The sequence below is a fragment of the Bufo bufo genome, chromosome 3 (assembly GCF_905171765.1).
Source record: "Bufo bufo chromosome 3, aBufBuf1.1, whole genome shotgun sequence".
Lineage (NCBI taxonomy): Eukaryota > Metazoa > Chordata > Amphibia > Anura > Bufonidae > Bufo > Bufo bufo.
Window position 1 is genome coordinate 223,759,323 of NC_053391.1, and position 21,237 is coordinate 223,780,559.

Genomic DNA, 21,237 nt, shown 5'->3' on the forward strand with positions numbered 1-21,237 from the left:
AGTGTTTTGCGGATCCGTGTGAAGGGACCCTAATAAGGATCTAAGGATGCTTTCACAACTGCGTCGGAAGCTCCGCCTGGGGCTTCCGTCATAGAATTCGTTGAATACGGAGGAGATAAAAGTCCTGCATGCAGGACTTTTTTTCCTATAAAAAACACAAAAACAATCTTCCAAACAGAAACCTAACTGATCCCATTATAGTCAATGAGATCTGTTAGGCTCCGTTCTTGTCAGTTATTTGCCAAACCAGGCACTTCCGTGATTTCCGTTCTTCTGCTCCTATAATGGAGCAGAAGAACGGAAATAATAGCGGTTATGTGAAAGCAGCCTTTGTGAAGTTGTTGTTGAAAGCCACATATATTCCTACTAAAGATAATAACGTGGCTGACTCTTGTGCACAGTGGGATTGTTTCTTTTCTTTGGTTCCCCATGCAGAGGGAATTCCATGTCCGTGTCGCGTGTGGAGAGTAATCTGGAACTAATCAGCACTGTAAAGGGCCCTTTACACTGGCCGATTCTCAGTCAGAAGATTACTAACAAGCGTTCATAGGAACCTTTGGTAGCGATTATCTGGTGGTGTAAAGGTGCATCATTTATGAAGCCACAAAAATCGTTGTTTGCCGGCAGCAGATTGTGCTGTGCAAACAACGAGTCTGTATGGGGATGAAAGATGGCATTAGTGATCGCTCCTCCCCATACTAAGGAGGGGATCGCTGCATGTAAATGCGGCAGTCTCCCCCACTGACGAGCAGGCGCTGTCAGGAAGAAATGCTTATATTGGCCAGTGTAAAAGGGCCTTAAGAATAAGATTCAACACTCTCTAGCACCTAATACCTGCAAAAGGGTATGCTTTAGCATAGCAAAGATGGTGTTCGTTTTGTTCTAATAGGGGCACAGAGGTTTTTCAGCATGCACTGGATTTGATACTTCGGTTTGTTGTGTTTGTTAATTATGAAAGGTTTAGGTTATTCATCGGTTAATAAATCTGTTTCTGGAGTTAGCAGGACTCATCTACTGATAGTCAGATCTCTGTTTGTCCGTTTCTTAAAGGTTTTCGGAATCGGTTAGCTTGTTGGATCAGATGGTTTGGGCTTTGGAGCATTTTGCTTTGTCTTTTTAGGAGTTTATGTTGTTTAAAGCAGTTTTTGTTTTGGCTTTCTTTGGTGCTATGTGTATTGGCATGACTGTTGTGCCTAATAGGAAGTGTTGGTCTCCATTAATGGTGGGTGATGTTAGACTAGATGGAGGATCTCTGTTTATTTTCATCAGAAGGTCAAAAACGGAACAATTATCGAAACGTAATTGGATTAAGATTGGTAAACTGCCTGGATCAGTCGTTTGCCCTGTGTCGTCAGTAGAGTCATATTTATTAGCTAGACCCAAGCAGGATGGTTCTTTGTTTATACAAGAAGATGGTTGTTCTGCTTCTACAATATTAATTATACCAACACACAATGGTGAATGTGTAGCGGTATATAGTCACACCCAAATTAAGGCAGAATTATATTGTGAATTGGGATTATTAAAACATAACGTTTACTAGATCATTAAAATAAATACCACTGGGTGAGAGACAACAATTACATATACCTCCACTATTTTATCACGTTTTAGGTAAATAAATGGGTGGGTCTTACCCCGTCTCGTGGATTCCACGACCTGTGGAGGGTGGTTCTGGTAATTGATGGAAACCGGAACCTGTGTGACCAAGGTGCTGATGTCAGATGGCAGTGTTGACACTCCTATATAACCCTGTTATGTCTTTCCTACCTATACAGAGGCTGGGGGCTATTATGAACACCTGCCTAGCACACATGGAGCACCCGCCCCGACAGGGGCGACCCCATACCGATCCTTTCCCTCAGGATGGGCCTAGTACTATACTTAACCCTAATTACAAAGCACTACATGACATGTTTCGGTCCTAATCTCCAGACCTCATCAGGGGACTTCACAGAAGTATTCAGGGATAACTAGAAACAAATTAACAAACATACACTAAATATAGGTCACATACAATACTGAGTACCAATTGTTGGTAAATTAGGTTGTGACTCAGACTACTTACTGAAAGAAGATCGTTTTAGCCTCCTACTTTCAATCCGGATATTCAGTGAATCGTATCCAAGCCTTAGCATGAGAAGTGTCCCATGTAAGTTGTGTGTCTCACCTCAAACAGTGGGGATTTGGGTGAGCAATTTGTGGTTGTTGTTCACCTCCTTATATTACCCCACTTCCCAGTGGGTGTACGCCCCCCTGATTACCTGTCTCACCTGTCCGCAGCGGTCACAGCGTCTGTGATTGCCTGTGGAACGCACGCCGCTCGCGTGCGTTCCACTGGACCGGAAGCTGGCATCACATGGTGCGGGCTGACCGGAAGTGAGGTAAGGACCTGCGTCTGAGCGTCACCTGTTACTTGGCAACAACCAAGCTCACATCTGCATGGCCCGTGCGCCGCAAATGATAACTTGCAAGCTGTTTTATTCATGCTGAATCACAATATGGATGCCCAAACACATGCCTAAATACCCGCCATAATTGCACCGGTAAAGCCGAGGGAAAACTACAATGAAGATCCTTTCTGCTAATAATAGCAGTGCAATATCAATGATTTCTAATTGTTCATCACCCATGTGCTAGGCAGGTGTTCATAATAGCCTCCAGCCTCTGTATAGGTAGGAAAGACATAACAGGGTTATATAGGAGTGTCAACACTGCCATCTGACATCAGCACCTTGGTCACGCAGGTTCCAGTTTCCATCAATTACCAGAACCACCCTCCACAGGTCGTGGAATCCACGAGACGTGGTAAGACCCACCCATTTATTTACCTAAAACGTGATAAAATAGTGGAGGTATAGGTAATTGTTGTCTCTCACCCAGTGGTATTTATTTTAATGATCTAGTAAACGTTATGTTTTAATAATCTCAATTCACAATATAATTCTGCTTGTTCTGCTTCTAAATTTAATTCAGTTCTCAAAAAATGTTTTCAATGGTTGAATTTGGGGTCTGGGCATTACGTGTCACGTTTGTTTCGTATTGGTGCTGCTATCGAAACAGCTAGGTTAGGTATGGATTCTACTATGATTAAGAGACTCGGCCATTGGGATTCTGATCAGTTTAAGTTGTATATTAGGCCTAATTTAGTGTTACTTTAATTTTGATTCTATTTCAGGGCCTAGACAATTAAAGGGGTTTTCCGATACTTTTATACTGATAACCTATCCTCTGCAAAGCTAAGTATCTGATCGGTGGGGGTCCCCGACAACCGACACCCCCGCCGATCAGCTGTTTGAGAAGGCACCAGCGCTCGCAGTACTGCCTCAGCATTCTCACAGTTAGGCCTAGGCCATGTGATGTCACGTTCAGCCACATGGCCTAGGCGCAGCGTAGCCCCACTGAAGTGAATGGGCCTGAGCTGTGATACCAAGCACAGTCGCTGTACAAAGTACATCGCTGTGCTTGGTGAGCTGAGAGAGGGCCTCTGCGGTATTTGAACCACAGTGCCTTCTCAAACAGCTGATCGGCAGGGGTCCCAGGTTTTGGACCCTCACTAATCAGATACTATTGGCTCTGAATAGATGGCTATCAGGATGTCTTTAGTTCAGTCACTGTACAGTTTTTGGACGGAGAAAATACCGCAGCATGCGGCAAGTTCTGGAACACTTGCCGGAATGCCGGATCCGGCATTATTTTCCATTGAAATGCATTAATGCCGGATCCGGCCCCAAGTGTTCCGGAAAAATTGATCCGGTTTTGTGGTCTGCGCAAAAGATAAATACCGGATCCATTTTTCCAGACGACAACCGGAGAGACAGATCCGGTATTGCAATGCATTTATGAGACGGACCCGCATCCGGATCAGTCTACAAATGGTATCAGTTTGCATACAGATTGCTGGATCCGGCAGGCAGTTCCCGCGACGAAACTGCCTTCCGGAATACAACAACGCAAGTACCCTGGCTCTGTTTTACCCCTTGGATTTGAAGCTACTTCCTGGTTTGCATCTCTGACTATCCCTGCTTTGCACTACTATTTCTGATTCTGGTTTGGACTCTCCTGGTATTGATCTCGGCTTGGTACGTTTTTGGCACTGTCTTCTGTCCACTGTGTGATTCTGTCACTAGTCGTCTGTTATTTTGTCTCCCTGGTTTCCCTTTCCTGATTTGGACCCTGCACTTCTTTAGGAAGGGTTTGCCATCCAGTTGTGAGCCGCTGTTTTAGGGTGGATCATGCAATTAGGTAGGGACAGTACAAGGCAGGAGTACAGGGCTCACTGTTTCCTACCGTGGCAGGTAAGTTATTCTATCTTTGATGGGGGTCTGATATGAGGTCTGATATGCGGGTCTGACTGAGGATATGATATGGGGGTCTGATATAGGGATCTGATCTGAACTGAAGTTTGATTTGGGGTATTTTCTGAGGTCTGATGATAAATATATATTTTTCTGATTTTCCTTCTCTAAAACTTAGGTGTATCTAATCATCTGGAGTCTTATAAAGCAAATAATACAGTATTTCAAAAGATGCATAATTTTCATTGTTGCCCTGATTCACTCCTGCCTCGATTTCTGTAACTCATTATTAATTGGCCTCCCCCTACCCAGAATCTCTCCTCTTCAGTCTATCCCTAATGCAGCAGTCAGGGTCACCGGTCTTTCCAATCGCTACTCCAATGTCAGTCATTGCACTGGTTGGCCATACAGTATAGAATCCAATTTAAACTGCTCGTTCTCATCCACAAAGCTCTCCACAGTGCTGCACCTCCCTACATCTCCTCCCTCAACTCCGTCTACCACTCTACCGGTGCTCCTCGCTCTGTAAAGGATTTTTGACTGATATCCGCCATAATCCGAGCCTCTCACTCCCGACTCCAAGACTTCTCTTGAGCTACACCAGTTCACTTCTCTGGAATGCCCTACCCCAAGAAATTAGGTTAAATCGGAATATAACGTCTTATGGGGAGGGAGGGGGGGGAATGTCACTGCATCTTATGGTGCGAATACTAATGAGCTCTTCCCTTATGGAAGCGCTCATTAGTACCAGAGGACCAGGAAGTGGTGAATGCAGCGCTTCCTGGCTCTGTACTGACCGCTTCCTGGCAGGAAGAAGAAGACAGAATGCTGGAGGTGAGGAGCGGCGGAGTCCAGAACGGGAGAGGTAAGTGGATTTTTTTATTTTATTTGCTGTAAGGCTGGGGGCTGATCTAAAGCAAGGGGGCTGATATGAGGCAGGGGGGCTCATTTGTGGCATGGGGTGCTGGTCTGAGGTCTGATTGCGGGTCATTCACATTGGGGTCTGATTTGAGGTCTTATTGAGCGTCCTATTAACACTGGTGGTCTGATTGGGGCTGTGAGCTTAGGTATGATTAACATTGGTGGTCTGATAGGAGGTCTAAAAAAATTTTTTTATTTTTTCTTATTGTTCTTCTCCTAAACCTAGGTGCATCTTACTGTACACAGTTTTGGGCGCTCCCTAAAACAAATCTTTTTAGGGTGGCCCATCACATCCCCTGATCTAAGTCCTCTCCATATATAGCCCATGTATCATTTCCTGAACCTGATCCTCCACCAAAATCTCCACCGCACCCATGCACCCAGAAGCACTTCATATATTGGCTGCTGACTGGCTCATGCAGCTCTAAATCTGCCCCCTATTCTCCCAAGATGGTTGGACCATTGAACAAAACAAGCACTTTTACCTTTTGTGTCACCCCTATCTCCTCATAGATTGTAAGCTCTTGCGAGCAGGGTCCTCATTACTCGTTGTAATTATTGACTTGTCTGTTGCTATGTTATTTATGACTGTTTGTACATGAACCCCTGAATTGTAAAGCGCTGCCGAATATGCTGGCGCTATATAAATAAAGATTATTACTATTATTATATTCAGCATCATTCTTCCAATATATTTCTAGTACCTATCAGAGAGCTGCTATACCCTACACGACTAGTCTACATAGACCAGGATGAAACACCACCATGCTTGTAAACATGTAACGTGTCAGCAGCAGCGTGACAAGTATACACATGTGAATTATTCATTGTTAATTAGTCTGGTAGCGGTAGAAATACAATTCTTCACCTCTGTATGTAACCGCATATCCTATGTAGAACACGGGCACACGCCATACTGTACAAGTGTACCACCTCTCACCTCAGTCTCCTAACTGAAATATCTACAAACGCACAGTAATGTACCCACAAGGCTTCTACAGTAGAGCTGCATGCCAAAGGGTGGGACAGGTTTACATCTTAAATCTCACTTTAAGGCTAAATGCACACGATCAGGATTGCGTGCGGAAAATCCGCACCGTAGATCATGTACATTGTATTCTATAAGAATTTGAAATTCTCAATGCACACGATGCAGATTTTATCCGCGCGGATTTTGACCTGCGGTGTGGATTTTAAAATCCGCAGCATGTCAATTTTCTATTTTTCCTGACCGGATTTTCTTCATTCACTTAGTAAAATCCGCACCGAATCCACACCAAATCCGCACCAATTGCCTGCGAACACCTGCGGATTTCAGTGCGGATTCTCCGCACATGAATCCTGAACGTGTGCATTTACTGAAAAGTGGGGGCTGTTTTTTTCTGAGCCACTAAAACATGAGTAAGTTAAAGCGTACAGAATTTAATGATCGAAGCACATGGGTATAACTGTACATCTGCAAAAAGAAAAAAAATGGGAATGTATGGAACTGTATACCGTTTGTCAAAAAAGTATACACTGGGAACACAATTGCACCTCTTTTTCGGCAATGCACGTTGAAAGAAAACATAAGGGCGCAAAGATGGTGTGAACAGCGTCTTAGAGTCCATTCACACGTTCGTAGTGCATTGCGGATCCGCAATACACCCGGCCGGCACCCCCATAGAAATGCCTATTCTTGCCGCAATTGCGGACGAGAATAGGACATGTTCTATTTTTTTCCGGAGCCGCGGACTGGAAGATCAGCGGCGCGCTCCGGAAATGTGGATGCGGACAGCACACTGTGTGCTGTCCGCATCCATTCCGTCCCCATAGAGAATGAATGGGTCCGCACCCGTTCCGCAATTTGCGGAACGGATGCGGACCCATTATTCGGACGTGTGAATGGAGCCTTAGGCCTCCTGCACACGAACGTGTGCGCCCCGTTGCCGTATTGCGGACCGCATTTGCGGATCCGCAATACACGGGTGTCGTTCCGTGAGCATTCCACATCATGGATGCGGAGGACCCATTCACTTCAATGGGTCCGCAAATCCAGAGATGTGGAATGGAAGCACGGACCGGACCACTACGGAGTGCTTCCGTGGGGTTTCGTCCCGTACTTAAGTTCCGCAAAAAGCTAGAACATGTCCTATCTTTTTGCAGAACAGCCGGCTCGCGGACTCATTAAAGTGAATGGATCCGCGATCCGCTGCGGCTGCCCTATGGACTGTGCTCGTGCATTGTGGCCCGCAGCACGACCACAGGGCGCACACGTTTGTATGCAGGAGGCCTTAGACTGACATGTTTTCATCCACCTTTCTACAGATCCTGGCATTTAAGTCAGAATGTACCCTCTGTGTAATAATGTAGATTTATACATGTCACATACTATTGGGCAGTGTTCCCCAACCTGTACCTCTCCAGCTGTTGCAAAACTACATCTCCCAGCAAGCAGGCTGTCGGGGAATGCTGGGAGTTGTAGATTTGCCACAGGTTAGATAGCACTGCTATAGGGTCCGTAGAAAGGTGTGTGTCATCCCCATGGAGATTACAATGACTTTATAGAAGCACAGACACCTATTTCCAAGACACAAGGCTCCCTGTATTCAGGTCACTGTAAAGTTCCTTTAACATGGGCAGAGGACCAGGCCAATAACAGGGAATCAACGTTCCTATGAATGCTCGTCCCCCATAGCTGGCCTGAGTAAATGTGCCGAAGATAACCCAACAAATGAGTGACCCGATAATTTAGGCCCATAAAATCATTGCTTGTGGGGAGCAGCTGACAAACAATGAATCTGTATGGTGGCAGACGTTTCTCCCCATACAGAGGGAATGTGAATGCAGCTCACACAAGAACGGACAGCTGGTTTCCAGTCACTGCCCTTTGTATCGGCCCTGTTCACATCACGCTGAAGGTATAAGCAGGATATACACATTGACAAACTTTTTTTTTTTACAAAGTGGCCAATATCTGATGTATGGCTTATACATCAGATATTGGCCACTTTGTAAAAAAAAAAAAAGTATACCATATGGCATATATTTTTATGGTGGCTCACTGTATAGGAAAGGGCAATCTACTGCATATCAGGACACTCTTTTGGCCTCTGTCATGTGAATGGGGGCCTATGGTGACGTTCATCGTAAGCAGCTGGAGCCATCCTGGATCAGATGCCAAACGTGAGCTATATACGATTGGACGCAGCAAGGAATTCTTATGATAGGATGATACCCGCCATACCTTTTCTGTTGCTCTGTCTTGATCTTCATGTGAAAATCCGGTGGCTCCAGCAACATCAGCTCCAGCTAACATCGCAGCATCAGTGGTAGAAGATGATCTGGGCCGACCTTGGTGATGGTGTAACACTGCAGCCAGTCCACCATCCATTGGTGGGGGACGTCTAGGAAGATGAGGGCTTCCTCCACGCAACTGCTGATGATGAGGATGATGGTGAGCAGTGTCCCCAGGGCCACTCTTGCTCCGCCGACCACCCCCATGCTGACCAGAGCCTCTCTTGACAGAAGGACGGGAGCGGATTTGTTGTAGCACACGGTTAAAGGCAGTTGGACGTGCTGGTAAATCATGCAAAGAAACAGCGTAAGACACTCGATGCATTTCTGGAGAACGCTCTTTCTCATCCGCAGAGTCGTGATCTGAAGAGGACAGGGGGGCAGTTATGGATGCTTGTGGAGTTTGGGGTCCAGGGGTCGAGCAAGCAGCAGCGGGTTCGGAAGCTGCCTGGTGGTCCCGCTCTTTAGAACGCCGACGGCTATGGAAGAGGTGCTTCAGTCCGTGTCCAAACATGGATCCTTCAGAAAGCTGTTGGATTTTCTGTAGGGAAATATGGTTTGTTAGACACTTAGGCTTTTATCAAAGAGTACGTTATTAAGATAACTAGCCAGAACTAACATGCTTTTCACATGACACATAAATGTACACTAAACGGTCATACAAACTAGATCTATGAACTGCTGTTACATCCAGTACAAAGGATCTTTAACCTCCAGAAGTGCAGCTATCACTTATGTAACAGTTTACAAGCTTTCCATCCTGACCCAATCTACTATTAACGCAAAGAAAATGTTTGGGCTAAGCTTTGGTATATACCCTGCCCCTAATGCCTAGGCCTATTTCCTGCAATATAGTGCTAACCGTTTAATCTCCATAGGCACTGGAGCTTGTCAGACCTGAAATCCCGCAGTCTGAGAGTTTACAGCTGGCCGGAGTCAGCAAGAGAATGTCACATTACATCCATGAAAAATTTACAGTCTCCACATCAGCTATCGGGTTCCCAGACTGGTGTCTACGCTCTGGGCTAACCTGCAATGCCGACAGGAGGGGACAGCAAAGAGATGGAAGCCAAGGCGTGACAGTCTGGGAAAAAAGCTGAATATCAGCAAGAAAGACAGGAAGATATAGCACTCGAGGCTGAGAAAGTAGGTGTGAAGAAGTGTGCGAGAAAAGATGGGAAAGTGAGAGAAGAGATTAAGTATATGACAAACGAACATGGGATTGTGTGACAGCGAGAAAAAAAGAAAAAAAAAAAAAAAAAAAACACACAGACAAGCACACGTTAATAATTAATACATCATGATGGCTTGGTCAAGAAAGCAGCGGTTCAACAGGATCCGAGCTCCACCGCCCTGGGGTTTTAAAGGTCACTGTGAATCTCTATTATTTCCTATCATATAATAAAATATATATATGTGCATACATTATTGTAATCATTTTCCCAAGTAACTGTTTCATGTTTCTTCCGAGGGTGTTCCATGACAATAAGAAGAAAAAAAAAGGGCCGCAGAATTATCTGCTAGGGTTGGCAAAGCAACGTGCGTGAGCCCTTCACCCCCTGAGCAATGCTTCTCAGAGAGAATTTCTCCATAATATGGAACTTGTTGATACTAACCACAATTTTTTTCACAGATTATGGGCTTGTTCACACGACCGTGCCGTGTTTTACGTTCCGCAAATTGCAGATCCGCAAAACACGGATGCCGCCAGGGTGCTTTCCGCAACTTACAGAACAGACGGCCCTTTATAGAAATCTTATATGCCAGCAGTGTGCAGGAGGCCGAAAAAGGACCAATTATTTGTATAGTAGATTGGGTCTCATCAAGCGCATCAGCAGAAATTCCCTTCCTTATAAGGGTTATCCAATATCATAACCTTCCCCCCCCCCCAATGTGCCAGGCCCCTCACAGGGAATATACTTACCTGGGTCCCTGCGCCAGAATGCATTAGGGCAAAACTGATCCGTTTTGGACCGCTTGTGAGAGCCCATGGCAGATTTCACAAACGGAAAGCCAAAAACGGGAAAGTAGCATAAAATGGAAAATCTGCCAAAAAAGTGAAATTCTGAAATTTTATCTACATGCATCACTTGCGCATTGCGTGAAAATCGCAGCAAGCTCTATATTGTGCGTTTTTCACCCAACGCAGGCCCCATAGAAGTGAATGGGGCTGCGTGAAAATCGCAAGCATCCGCAAGCAAGTGCAGATGTGCTGCGATTTTCACACATGGTTGCTGGGAGAAATTCGGGATGGGGACCCGATCTGTATTATTTTCCCTTATAACATGGTTATAAGGGAGAATAATAGCATTCTTAATACAGAATGCTTAGTAAAATGTCCGTTGAGGGGCTAAAATGCGCAGTGCCGGTATAGTGTTCCTTCCCTGTGCTGGCATCAGCCTCAGGGAAGGAACTGCGCATGCGCTAGCTCGCGCATTGCGAGATTACGGCAATGTAATTGTGACGAAAGGAGGAGATTCAAAGGACATAGGCGGTGCTGGGCTCCTTCACAGAGGGGGTGGCTGGGCACCAGGAAGGTTAGTGCAGCCCCTTGGGCACCTTACAAGGCTCATTTACATATCTCTAAAATCATTTTTTAAACACAATAAAAGCACACAGACCGGTATATTGCGGACATGCTAGCGGCGATCTAGCCGTGCATGTCCGCATCTCTATAACCGAAAACGAGGTGACAGAATCCCTTTAAAAGCAGAGAAATTGAAATTTTGAAAACAGTTTTTATAAATAAATATTAAATATTTTGACTCAAATTTACCACTACCATGAAGTACAATATGTGACGAGAAAACAATCTCAGAATGGCCTGGATAAGTAAAAGCGTTTCAAAGGTATCACCACATAAAGAGACATATGTCAGATTTGCAAAAAATGGCCTGGTCCTGAAGGTGAAAAATGGCAGGGTCCCGAAGGTGTTAAAGGATTCAAAATGACAGCAGCCTTTTTTACATAAGTAATGGGCACTGAAAAATACAGATGAGGATACAATCTAAAGAAAATACATAAAAATGATTATTAGTCCACTATAAGAAATCAACATAGGAAAATACAAGGTGACAACTTCAGGTTTACATGGAGCAGTTTTCTGGCATTTTTCGTGCAGTTTTTCACAACCGTGAACATTTGTTACATGGGACTGAATGACATTTAATGCTGAGCTTTGTGATTTTTTAAGTCAAAAAGTGTCCTAGCTGGGACAATTTTGTAGCGCTGAGATCCCTGACTTCTGTGGGAAAGTGCTTGTAGTATTACAGTCATGTGCTATTTATGAGAATGGCAATTTCACTTTAAGTCACCGGTTTCTAAGCCCTAGCATTACAGTAAATGACATTCTGTACTCAAGTGTGACCATAGTATGAGTAGTAAGCATTTACTGAAATGCTTCATATTTCACCCTGTCAAATTGTGGAAGGTGGAAAGGAACCCTGGCCATTTACTACATGACTACCGCCAAACTGTGTGCATAGCATCCACATGCAATGCACTGATCTATTGCTTCTCAGCATAATTACATCGTATACAACGCCATTATTAATAAACTGGCTATCACAAGGCTATTGGATGTGCAATCCATATTGTCTTTGCTTTGCCTTCTTACATGGGGTCTGTACTCCTCCTATTTGGCCCACGTGCTTTTAATTAGCAGGAGACTGAATAAGGGTTAATAGATTCCTACCTGGTCTCAGTTGTAGTTCCTGAGAGCACAGGGGAGCTTCTTACATGTTCACATGCTACGGTACTGCGTGGCTGCTGTTGTGATGTGGGTTGGTGGGGCCCAGTGCCAATGAGGCTTAGTCCAACAACCGGGGTGCTGGGTCATGCCACCTGTTGGTGAGGTGCTGTAGCCTATGTGGTGCTGTTCCAAATTAGAGTAGGTACCGTGTTTCTCCGAAAATAAGACAGGGTCTTATTATTATTTTTTTTTCTCCGAAAAAAGGGTTAGGGCTTATTATTGGGGTAGGGCTTATTTTGGCTCCATGAACATATTTTATATAGACACATGCCAATTAAAGAACAGTCCCTGGACAGTGTTTATATTAAATATGATTATAACCCCCCTCATCCATAGGAATGCACCCATATACTGCAGTACATGGGTGCATTCCTATGGATGAGGGGGGTTATAGTCATATTTGCCACACATTTTTCATTCTGGTACCGTATATTGCCCCTGAGATGTCCTTACCCAAGGGACCTAGGCAGCAATCTACGGTACCAGGGAGAGCAGATACGGAACGGGAGAGATGTAGGGAGCTCCTCCAGGCAGCAGAGAGGAGAAGGAGATCCTCCTGCTGCCTCCTTCATGCAAGCAAGAACGTGCGGGCTGGCGGCAGTACAGGGCATACAGAGAAGCCACCAGCCTGCCCAATGTGAAAGTGAAGGGAAGAGCGGGCTGCCGGAATAATTTAGCATTTAGTGAAACAGCCAGGGCTGGCTGCTTCACTGAAGGCTAATTCACTGAAGCCTGCGCTGCCCGCCCGCCCACAGTTTCATGGCAGCTCAGGAGTCATCAGGGGCCAATAAAATATTGCTCTATCTAGGGCTTATTTTTAGAGTAGGGCTTATATTTTAAAGAGGACCTTTCACCTGGATATCCTTAATCTAATTATTATCCTACCTTATAGTGCGGCCCCCACTGATGTCTTGGCACTTTTTTCTAAAGAACCCCCCGTTCGTCCACTGTGGTCCCCGTATCTTTTGGCGCCTCATATGCTAATGAGGCGACTTAGTTATACTAGGCGTGGACTTAAAGTTCTCCTGGGAGTGGTTATCTTCTCCCTGACTGCGAGCGCATCCAATCAGAGCGCCTCGCTCTTAGCCAGGGAGAAGGAGCGCAAGTTCTCGCGTGAGAAGGAGCTGCAATTCTCGTGAGAACTTGAGCTCCTTCTCCCTGGCTAAGAGCGGGGCGCTCTGATTGGATGCGCTCGCAGCCAGGGAGAAGATAACTACTCCCAGGAGAAATACAAGTCCACGCCTAGTATAACTGAGTTGCCTCATTAGCATATGAGGCGCCAAAAGATATGGGGACCACAGCGGACGAAAGGGGGTTCTTTAAAAAAAAAAGAAAAAGAAATGACAAGACATCAGTGGGGGCCGCACTATAAGGTAGGATAATAATTAGATTAAGGATATCCAGGTGAAAGGTCCTCTTTAAGCCTACTCCAAAAACCCTGCAAAATAGCTAGGGCTTATTATCAAGGTAGGGCTTATTTTCGGGGAAACACAGTACTCACTGGAAAGAGGCAACCTCGACATGGTAAGTAGGCGTATGCATTCTGATAAAACACATACAAATGCCTCTGTACACTTTTGCGATTGGTAGGCAACAAGCGTTTTTTCTTTTAGATGTTTTTATCCATCTCTCACAGTATGTTTGAAAGGGGTTTTCTGGATGTTTAATACTGCTAACCTATCCTGAGAATATGCCATCAATATCTGATCAGTGGGGCAGTACCGATCAGCTGTTTGAAGAGGCCGCTGTACTCCAGTGCGTGCTGTGGCCTCTTCACGGCACTGTATCTAATGAGTGGGGGTCCGACTTCTGGCATCCCATTGATCAGCTGTTTAAAGAGGCCATGGCACTCCAGTGACCGTTGCGGCCTCTTTCTAGGCCAGTGACGTCACATTTATCAGTCACGTGGCCCGTGTGCTGCTCCGCCAAGTGCATGGGCCTGGACTGCAATACCAAGTGCACTGTACATTGGCTGTGCTTGGTATTGCAGCCCAAGTCCATTCGCTTGAATGGGATGGAGCAGCACACGGGCCACGTGACTGATGAACGTGACGTCACTGACCTAGGAGATGGCCGCCATGCTCACTGGCCTCTTCAAACAGCTGATCGACAGGGTGCTGGATCAGATATTAAGTGCGGATCACCCACCAGTTGTTGAATAGCTACCCTTGAAAACACATGGGCCGTAGTCCTTAGGCTGAGTTCACATCACCGTTCAGCCTACCCGTTCTCCTGCAGTTTAGGAGCAGGAGAACGGAAAGGACGGATTCGGCACATAACAGCCGAACGGAGCCTAAGGACCCCATAGACTATAATGGGGTCCGTTAGGTTTCTGCTAAGAGGAAGATTTGTGAAGCGGAGACAAAAGTCCTGCACGCACAACTTTTGTCTCTGCTTCAAATATCTTCCTCTGAGCGGAAACCTAACGGACCCCATTATAGTCTATGGGGTCTGTAGGATCCGTTTGGCTCAGTTATGTGCCGAGTGCGTCCTTTCCGTTCTCCTGCTCCTAAACGGCAGGAGAACGGAAAGGCTGAACGCTGATGTGATTTCTCAGATCACAAGTTTCACACGTTTCGCCTCCTTACAAGGAGAAAAAAACAACAACTGAAGAATAAAAAAAAAACTGATATTCAATAACTTCATTTCCATAAGGCGCATCTTGCTAACAGCCCACTCCGCAGCGCTCACACCAAAGACAGCCAGCAAAACTTTATTCTCTTTCCAGCGTCTCTATGGAAACAGCAAGGGAGCCAAATAAGTTCACCACTCTGCACCTTGCGATGCTCTGCAGAGGAAAGCATTTGCTGACGACTGTCTAGGATACCGAAAAAATGGTCATTCTAGGAACAGGTTACTCTGCACGTCTGAGTACCGATCGGCCTATACTGTACAGAGAGCACCTGGGGAGCCTTCAGCACCTAGAAGGGTCCAGGGATACCCAATGTACCCACTGCTGTGGTGGAGTGCATTACATGGAACGCTGCCATATGGTGTGCCATCTAATGCCACAGGCCACATGCTCTATATGCCATACAGTAGTCTATGACATGACACAATGCCATTACCTTGAGGTCTGGAGGCTTGTTCCTGGTGATTGCGGGGGGTGCCTGGTATGCTCCTGCAGAGCCCAAATCCCCAGGCACTGGGCTGTCTGATCCTCGCACTTCCATGACAGTAGGTGGCAAAAGAGCATCTTGTGCAGCCACCTCCTCAGGGTGCAGCTCGCCCGACTGGCAGCGCTTCATGTATCCAGAGGGGGCACGGGGTAGAGGGGGCAGCAAAGGAGCAGGGCACCATCAACTAAGGAAGGGCAGGTAGAATTACAACAAAGGAAGGTCACGCCGAGCACTGGTGTCCTCCACAAGACATAACTTCCCGGCGTCCCCTGCCAGTCATCCCACAGGGCCCTATGGCACAGAGTCGGCTCCCTCCACACATCACAAAGCTGCAGCCGCACACAGCACACCGCGGGCCAGGCTGGGAGGCGGAAGAGGCACGGACGTCTGCTCCATTCTCCCCCAGGCCCTTATGGCTCCCGGTCCTGGGGGCCCTGGCTCCTCCGTCCGCACTTCTCCCTGCAGAGCCTGGGTAAGGGCTATACTATACTCCGTAAGGACCTCCTTACGTCACACTATCACTTGACATCCCTAGGTCACGTGGGCCGGCAGCCGATGCGCTCTGCTATCACAGGCACTAGCTGAGTGCAGAGTAGGAAGGTCAGGGATGGCTGCTCAGTAGCGTCTGTAGAGGTGGATGTGACTACTGGGGAGGGGCTGAGAATTGGATGCAGCAGGGGATTCTGTGTGAGATGATATACTGGGGGAGGGGGGCTGTGTGAGATGATATACTAGGAGAGGGGGGCTGTGTGAGATGATATACTAGGAGAGGGGGGCTGTGTGAGATGATATACTAGGAGAGGGGGGCTGTGTGAGATTATATACTGGGAGGGGGGGCTGTGTGAGATTATATACTGGGAGAGGGGGGCTGTGTGAGAGGATATACTGGGGGAGGGGGGCTGTGTGAGATGATATACTAGGAGAGGGGGGCTGTGTGAGATGATATACTAGGAGAGGGGGGCTGTGTGAGATTATATACTGGGAGAGGGGGGCTGTGTGAGAGGATATACTGGGGGAGGGGGGGCTGTGTGAGAGGATATACTGGGGGAGGGGGGGGGGCTGTGTGAGAGGATATACTGGGGGAGGGGGGCTGTGTGAGAGGATATACTGGGGGAGGGGAGGGGAGGGGGCTGTGTGAGATTATATACTGGGAGAGGGGGGGCTGTGTGAGATTATATACTGGGAGGGGGGGCTGTGTGAGATGATATACTAGGAGAGGGGGGCTGTGTGAGATTATATACTGGGAGGGGGGGGCTGTGTGAGATGATATACTAGGAGAGGGGGGCTGTGTGAGATGATATACTAGGAGAGGGGGGCTGTGTGAGATGATATACTGGGAGGGGGGGCTGTGTGAGATTATATACTGGGAGGGGGGGCTGTGTGAGATTATATACTGGGAGAGGGGGGCTGTGTGAGAGGATATACTGGGGGAGGGGGGGGGGCTGTGTGAGAGGATATACTGGGGGAGGGGGGGGGGGCTGTGTGAGAGGATATACTGGGGGAGGGGGGGGGGCTGTGTGAGAGGATATACTGGGGGAGGGGAGGGGGCTGTGTGAGATTATATACTGGGAGAGGGGGGGCTGTGTGAGATTATATACTGGGAGGGGGGGCTGTGTGAGATTATATACTGGGAGAGGGGGGCTGTGTGAGAGGATATACTGGGGGAGGGGGGCTGTGTGAGATGATATACTAGGAGAGGGGGGCTGTGTGAGATGATATACTGGGGGAGGGGGGCTGTGTGAGATGATATACTAGGAGAGGGGGGCTGTGTGAGATTATATACTGGGAGGGGGGGCTGTGTGAGATTATATACTGGGAGAGGGGGGCTGTGTGAGATTATATACTGGGAGAGGGGGGCTGTGTGAGAGGATATACTGGGGGAGGGGGGGCTGTGTGAGAGGATATACTGGGGGAGGGGGGGCTGTGTGAGAGGATATACTGGGGGAGGGGGGGGCTGTGTGAGATGATATACTAGGAGAGGGGGGCTGTGTGAGATGATATACAGGGAGGGGGGGCTGTGTGAGATTATATACTGGGAGAGGGGGGCTGTGTGAGATTATATACTGGGAGAGGGGGGTTGTGTGAGATGATATACTGGGGGGCTGCTGTGCGAGATGATATACTGGGGGAGGGGGCTGTGTGAGATGATATACTGGGGGAGGGGGGCTGTGTGAGATGATATACTAGGAGAGGGGGGCTGTGTGAGATATACTAGGAGAGGGGGGCTGTGTGAGATTATATACTGGGAGGGGGGCTGTGTGAGATGATATACTGGGAGAGGGGGGCTGTGTGAGATGATATACTAGGAGAGGGGGGCTGTGTGAGATTATATACTGGGAGGGGGGGGCTGTGTGAGATTATATACTGGGAGAGGGGGGCTGTGTGAGATTATATACTGGGGGGCTGCTGTGCGAGATGATATATTGGGGGGCTGCTGTGCGAGATGATATACTGGGGGAGGGGGCTGTGTGAGATGATATACTGGGGGAGGGGGCTGTGTGAGATGATATACTGGGGGAGGGGGCTGTGTGAGATGATATACTGGGAGGGGGGCTGTGTGAGATGATATACTGGGAGGGGAGCTGTGTGAGATTATATACTGGGAGGGGGGCTGTGTGAGATTATATACTGGGAGTGGGGCTGTGTGAGATTATATACTGGGAGAGGGGGGCTGTGTGAGATTATATACTGGGGGGCTGCTGTGTGAGATTATATACTGGGGGTCTGGAGTGTGAGATTATTTACTAGGGGGGTTGCTGTGTGAGATTGTATGGAGGGCGTGCTGCTGTGTGAGATAATATACTGGGGGCGGCTGTGTGAGATTATATACTGGGGGGGCTGGAGTGTGAGATTGTATGGAGGGGGGGCTGCTGTGCGAGATTGTATGGAGGGGGACTGCTGTGTGAGATTATATACTGGGAGGGGGGGCTGTGTGAAATTATATACTGGGAGAGGGGGGCTGTGTGAGATATACTGGGGGGGCTGCTGTGTGAGATTATACACTGGGGGCTGCTGTGTGAGATTATATACTGGGGAGGCTGCTGTGTGAGACTATATACTGGGGGGCTGCTGTGTGAGATTACAGGTGAAACTCCAAAAATTAGAATATCGTGCAAAGTTTATTTATTTCAGTAATGCAATTTAAAAGGTGAAACTAACATATGAGATAGACTCATTACATGCAAAGCAAGATATTTCAAGCCTTTGTTATAATTTGGATGATTATGGTTTACAGTTTATGAAACCCCAAAGTCACAATTTTGAGGTACCCTTGCTCAGGGGGTATGGATTAATTAGCTGACTAGAGTGTGAGACTTTGAGCCTAGAATATTGAACCTTTTCACAAAATTTAAATTTTAAGCTGCATTAATGCAATTCCTTTTAATTTGCATTACTGAAATAAATGGACTTTTGCACGATATTAAAATTTTTCGAGTTTCACCTGTATATAATGGGGGGCTGCTGTGCGAGATTGTATGCTGGGGAGGCTGCTGTGTGAGATTGTACAATCCCACACAGCAGCCCCCCCTCCGTACAATCCCACACAGCAGCCCCCCCTCCATACAATCCCACACAGCAGCCCCCCTCCATACAATCCCACACAGCAGCCCCCCTCCATACAATCCCACACAGCAGCCCCCCTCCATACAATCCCACACAGCAGCCCCCCCCTCCATACAATCCCACACAGCAGCCCCCCCCCTCCATACAATCCCACACAGCAGCCCCCCCTCCATACAATCCCACACAGCAGCCCCCCCTCCACACAATCCCACACAGCAGCCCCCCCCTCCATACAATCCCACACAGCAGCCCCCCCTCCATACAATCCCACACAGCAGCCCCCCCTCCATACAATCCCACACAGCAGCCCCCCCTCCATACAATCCCACACAGCAGCCCCTCCTCCATACAATCCCAAACAGCAGCCCCTCCTCCATACAGTCTCATACAGCAGCCCCCCTCCATACAATCCCACACAGCAGCCACCCCCTCCATACAGCAGCCCCCCCTCCACAGACCTCCCAAGTGTCCCTCTTTTTGACTCAAGTCCCTCTGTCCCTCTTTGCTCCTTAAATGTCCCTCTTTTTGATATGAGGGAATACAGTTAGGTCCATATAAATTTTGTTTTTATTACCTGTTTACTAAAACATATTTAAGTTATAGGTATATAATGGACATACATTTCAGACTTTTAGCTTTCATTTGAGGGTATCCACATGAAAATTAGATGAAGGGTTTAGGAGTTTCAGCTCCTTTACATGTGGCACCCTGTTTTTAAAGGGACCAAAAGTAATCGGACAATTGACTTAAAGGCTGTTTCATGGGCAGGTGTGGGCAATTCCTTCATTATTTCATTCTCAATTAAGCACATAAAAGGCCTGGAGTTGATTTGAGCTGCGGTGCTTGCATTTTGAAGATTTTGCTGAGAAGTAAACATGCGGTCAAAGGAGCTCTGCATGCAGGTGAAACAAGCCATCCTTCATCTGCGAAAACAGAAGAAAACCATCTGAGTAATTGCTACACTATTAGGAATGGCAAAATCTACAGTTTGGCACATCCTGAGAAAGAAAGAAGGCACTGGTGACCTCAACATTGCAAAAAGACCTGGAGGCCCATGAAGACAACAGTGGTGGATGGTCGCAGAATAATTACCATGGTGAAGAGAAACCCCTTCACAACAGCCAAACAAGTGAACAATACTCTCCAGGATATAGGCATATCAATATCCAAATTAAGATAAAGAGAAGACTGCATGAAAGTAAATACAGAGGGTTCACTGCACGGTGCAAGCCACTCATAGGCCTCAAGAATAAGAAGTCTAGATTGGACTTTGCTAAAAAAAAAACATTGTAAGGGATCGCCTCTTATTCGGGGGTCATTCTCACAGATACGACTTTAGGACACCAGGTTTCAGGTCCAAACAGTGCATTTATTTTACACTCCAACCAATATAGGTCATCATGAAGTCGCAGCTTCACCTAACACATGTGACATCCACATAAAATAATAAACACTTGCCCGGCTAGGCTCTAACTAACACAGAGTTTCCTGACTCGCCTAGGTCACAGTTCACACCCTGTGAACTCGTGCGGCTTTGTCAGCCAATGTCCCACAGCCTCCTGGCTGTACAGAGCACAGTATGCCCACTGTCTCTACTTCACCGTTTCTTGTGGGGGATTGGGGCTCCATAGTCCCCCCAACTCCAGGCTATCTCCCAGCCTCGTGGTCCCTCAGCCTTGCCCAGCTGAGACCACACAGACCAGGCCTCTGTCTGCACACTCTCCAGAGTGAGCCACACCCAAGATCTAGTAGCAGGATTAAATAGGATCCCTGGACATGAGCATGTCTCAAGTCCCGGACTGGAACCTGGGGAAACAAAACCTCAATGTTCACATTGCCACAACATCTTAAAAAACCAGCACACTTGTCAAAGAACATTCTTTGGACAGATGAAACCAAGATCAACCTCTACCAGAATGATGGAAAGAAAAAAGTATGGCGAAGGCATGGTACAGCTCATGGTCCAAAGCATACCACATCATCTGTAAAACACGGCGGAGGCAGTGATGGCTTGGGCATGCATGGCTGCCAGTGGCACTGGGTCCCTAGTGTTTATGGATGATGTGACACAGGACAGAAGCAGCCGGATGAATTTTGGGGTTTTAAGAGACATACTGTGTGCTTAAATGCAGCCAAACTGATTGGTCGGCGTTCCATAATACAGATGGACAATGACCCAAAACATAAAGCCAAAGAAACCCAGAAGTTTATTATAGCAAAGAAGTGGAATATTCTTGAATGGCCAAGTCAGTCACCTGATCTGAACCCAATAGAGCATTTCACTTGTTAACCACTTCCCATCTGGGCC

General features: G+C 47.2%; 1 protein-coding gene across 1 annotated transcript in view; it reads right to left on the reverse strand.

The window, feature by feature from the left end:
• TMCC2 (transmembrane and coiled-coil domain family 2) overlaps positions 1-15,898 on the reverse strand; it is a 66,421-nt gene extending 50,523 nt beyond the window's left edge. The window contains exons 1-2 of the mRNA XM_040423979.1: positions 15,315-15,898; positions 8,446-9,036 (exon numbers count right to left, since the gene is read on the reverse strand). Coding sequence (XP_040279913.1) covers positions 8,446-9,036; positions 15,315-15,494 — 771 coding nt within the window. The 5' untranslated portion in view covers positions 15,495-15,898. The remainder of the gene's footprint in view (positions 1-8,445; positions 9,037-15,314) is intronic.
• Positions 15,899-21,237: the final 5,339 nt, after the last annotated feature.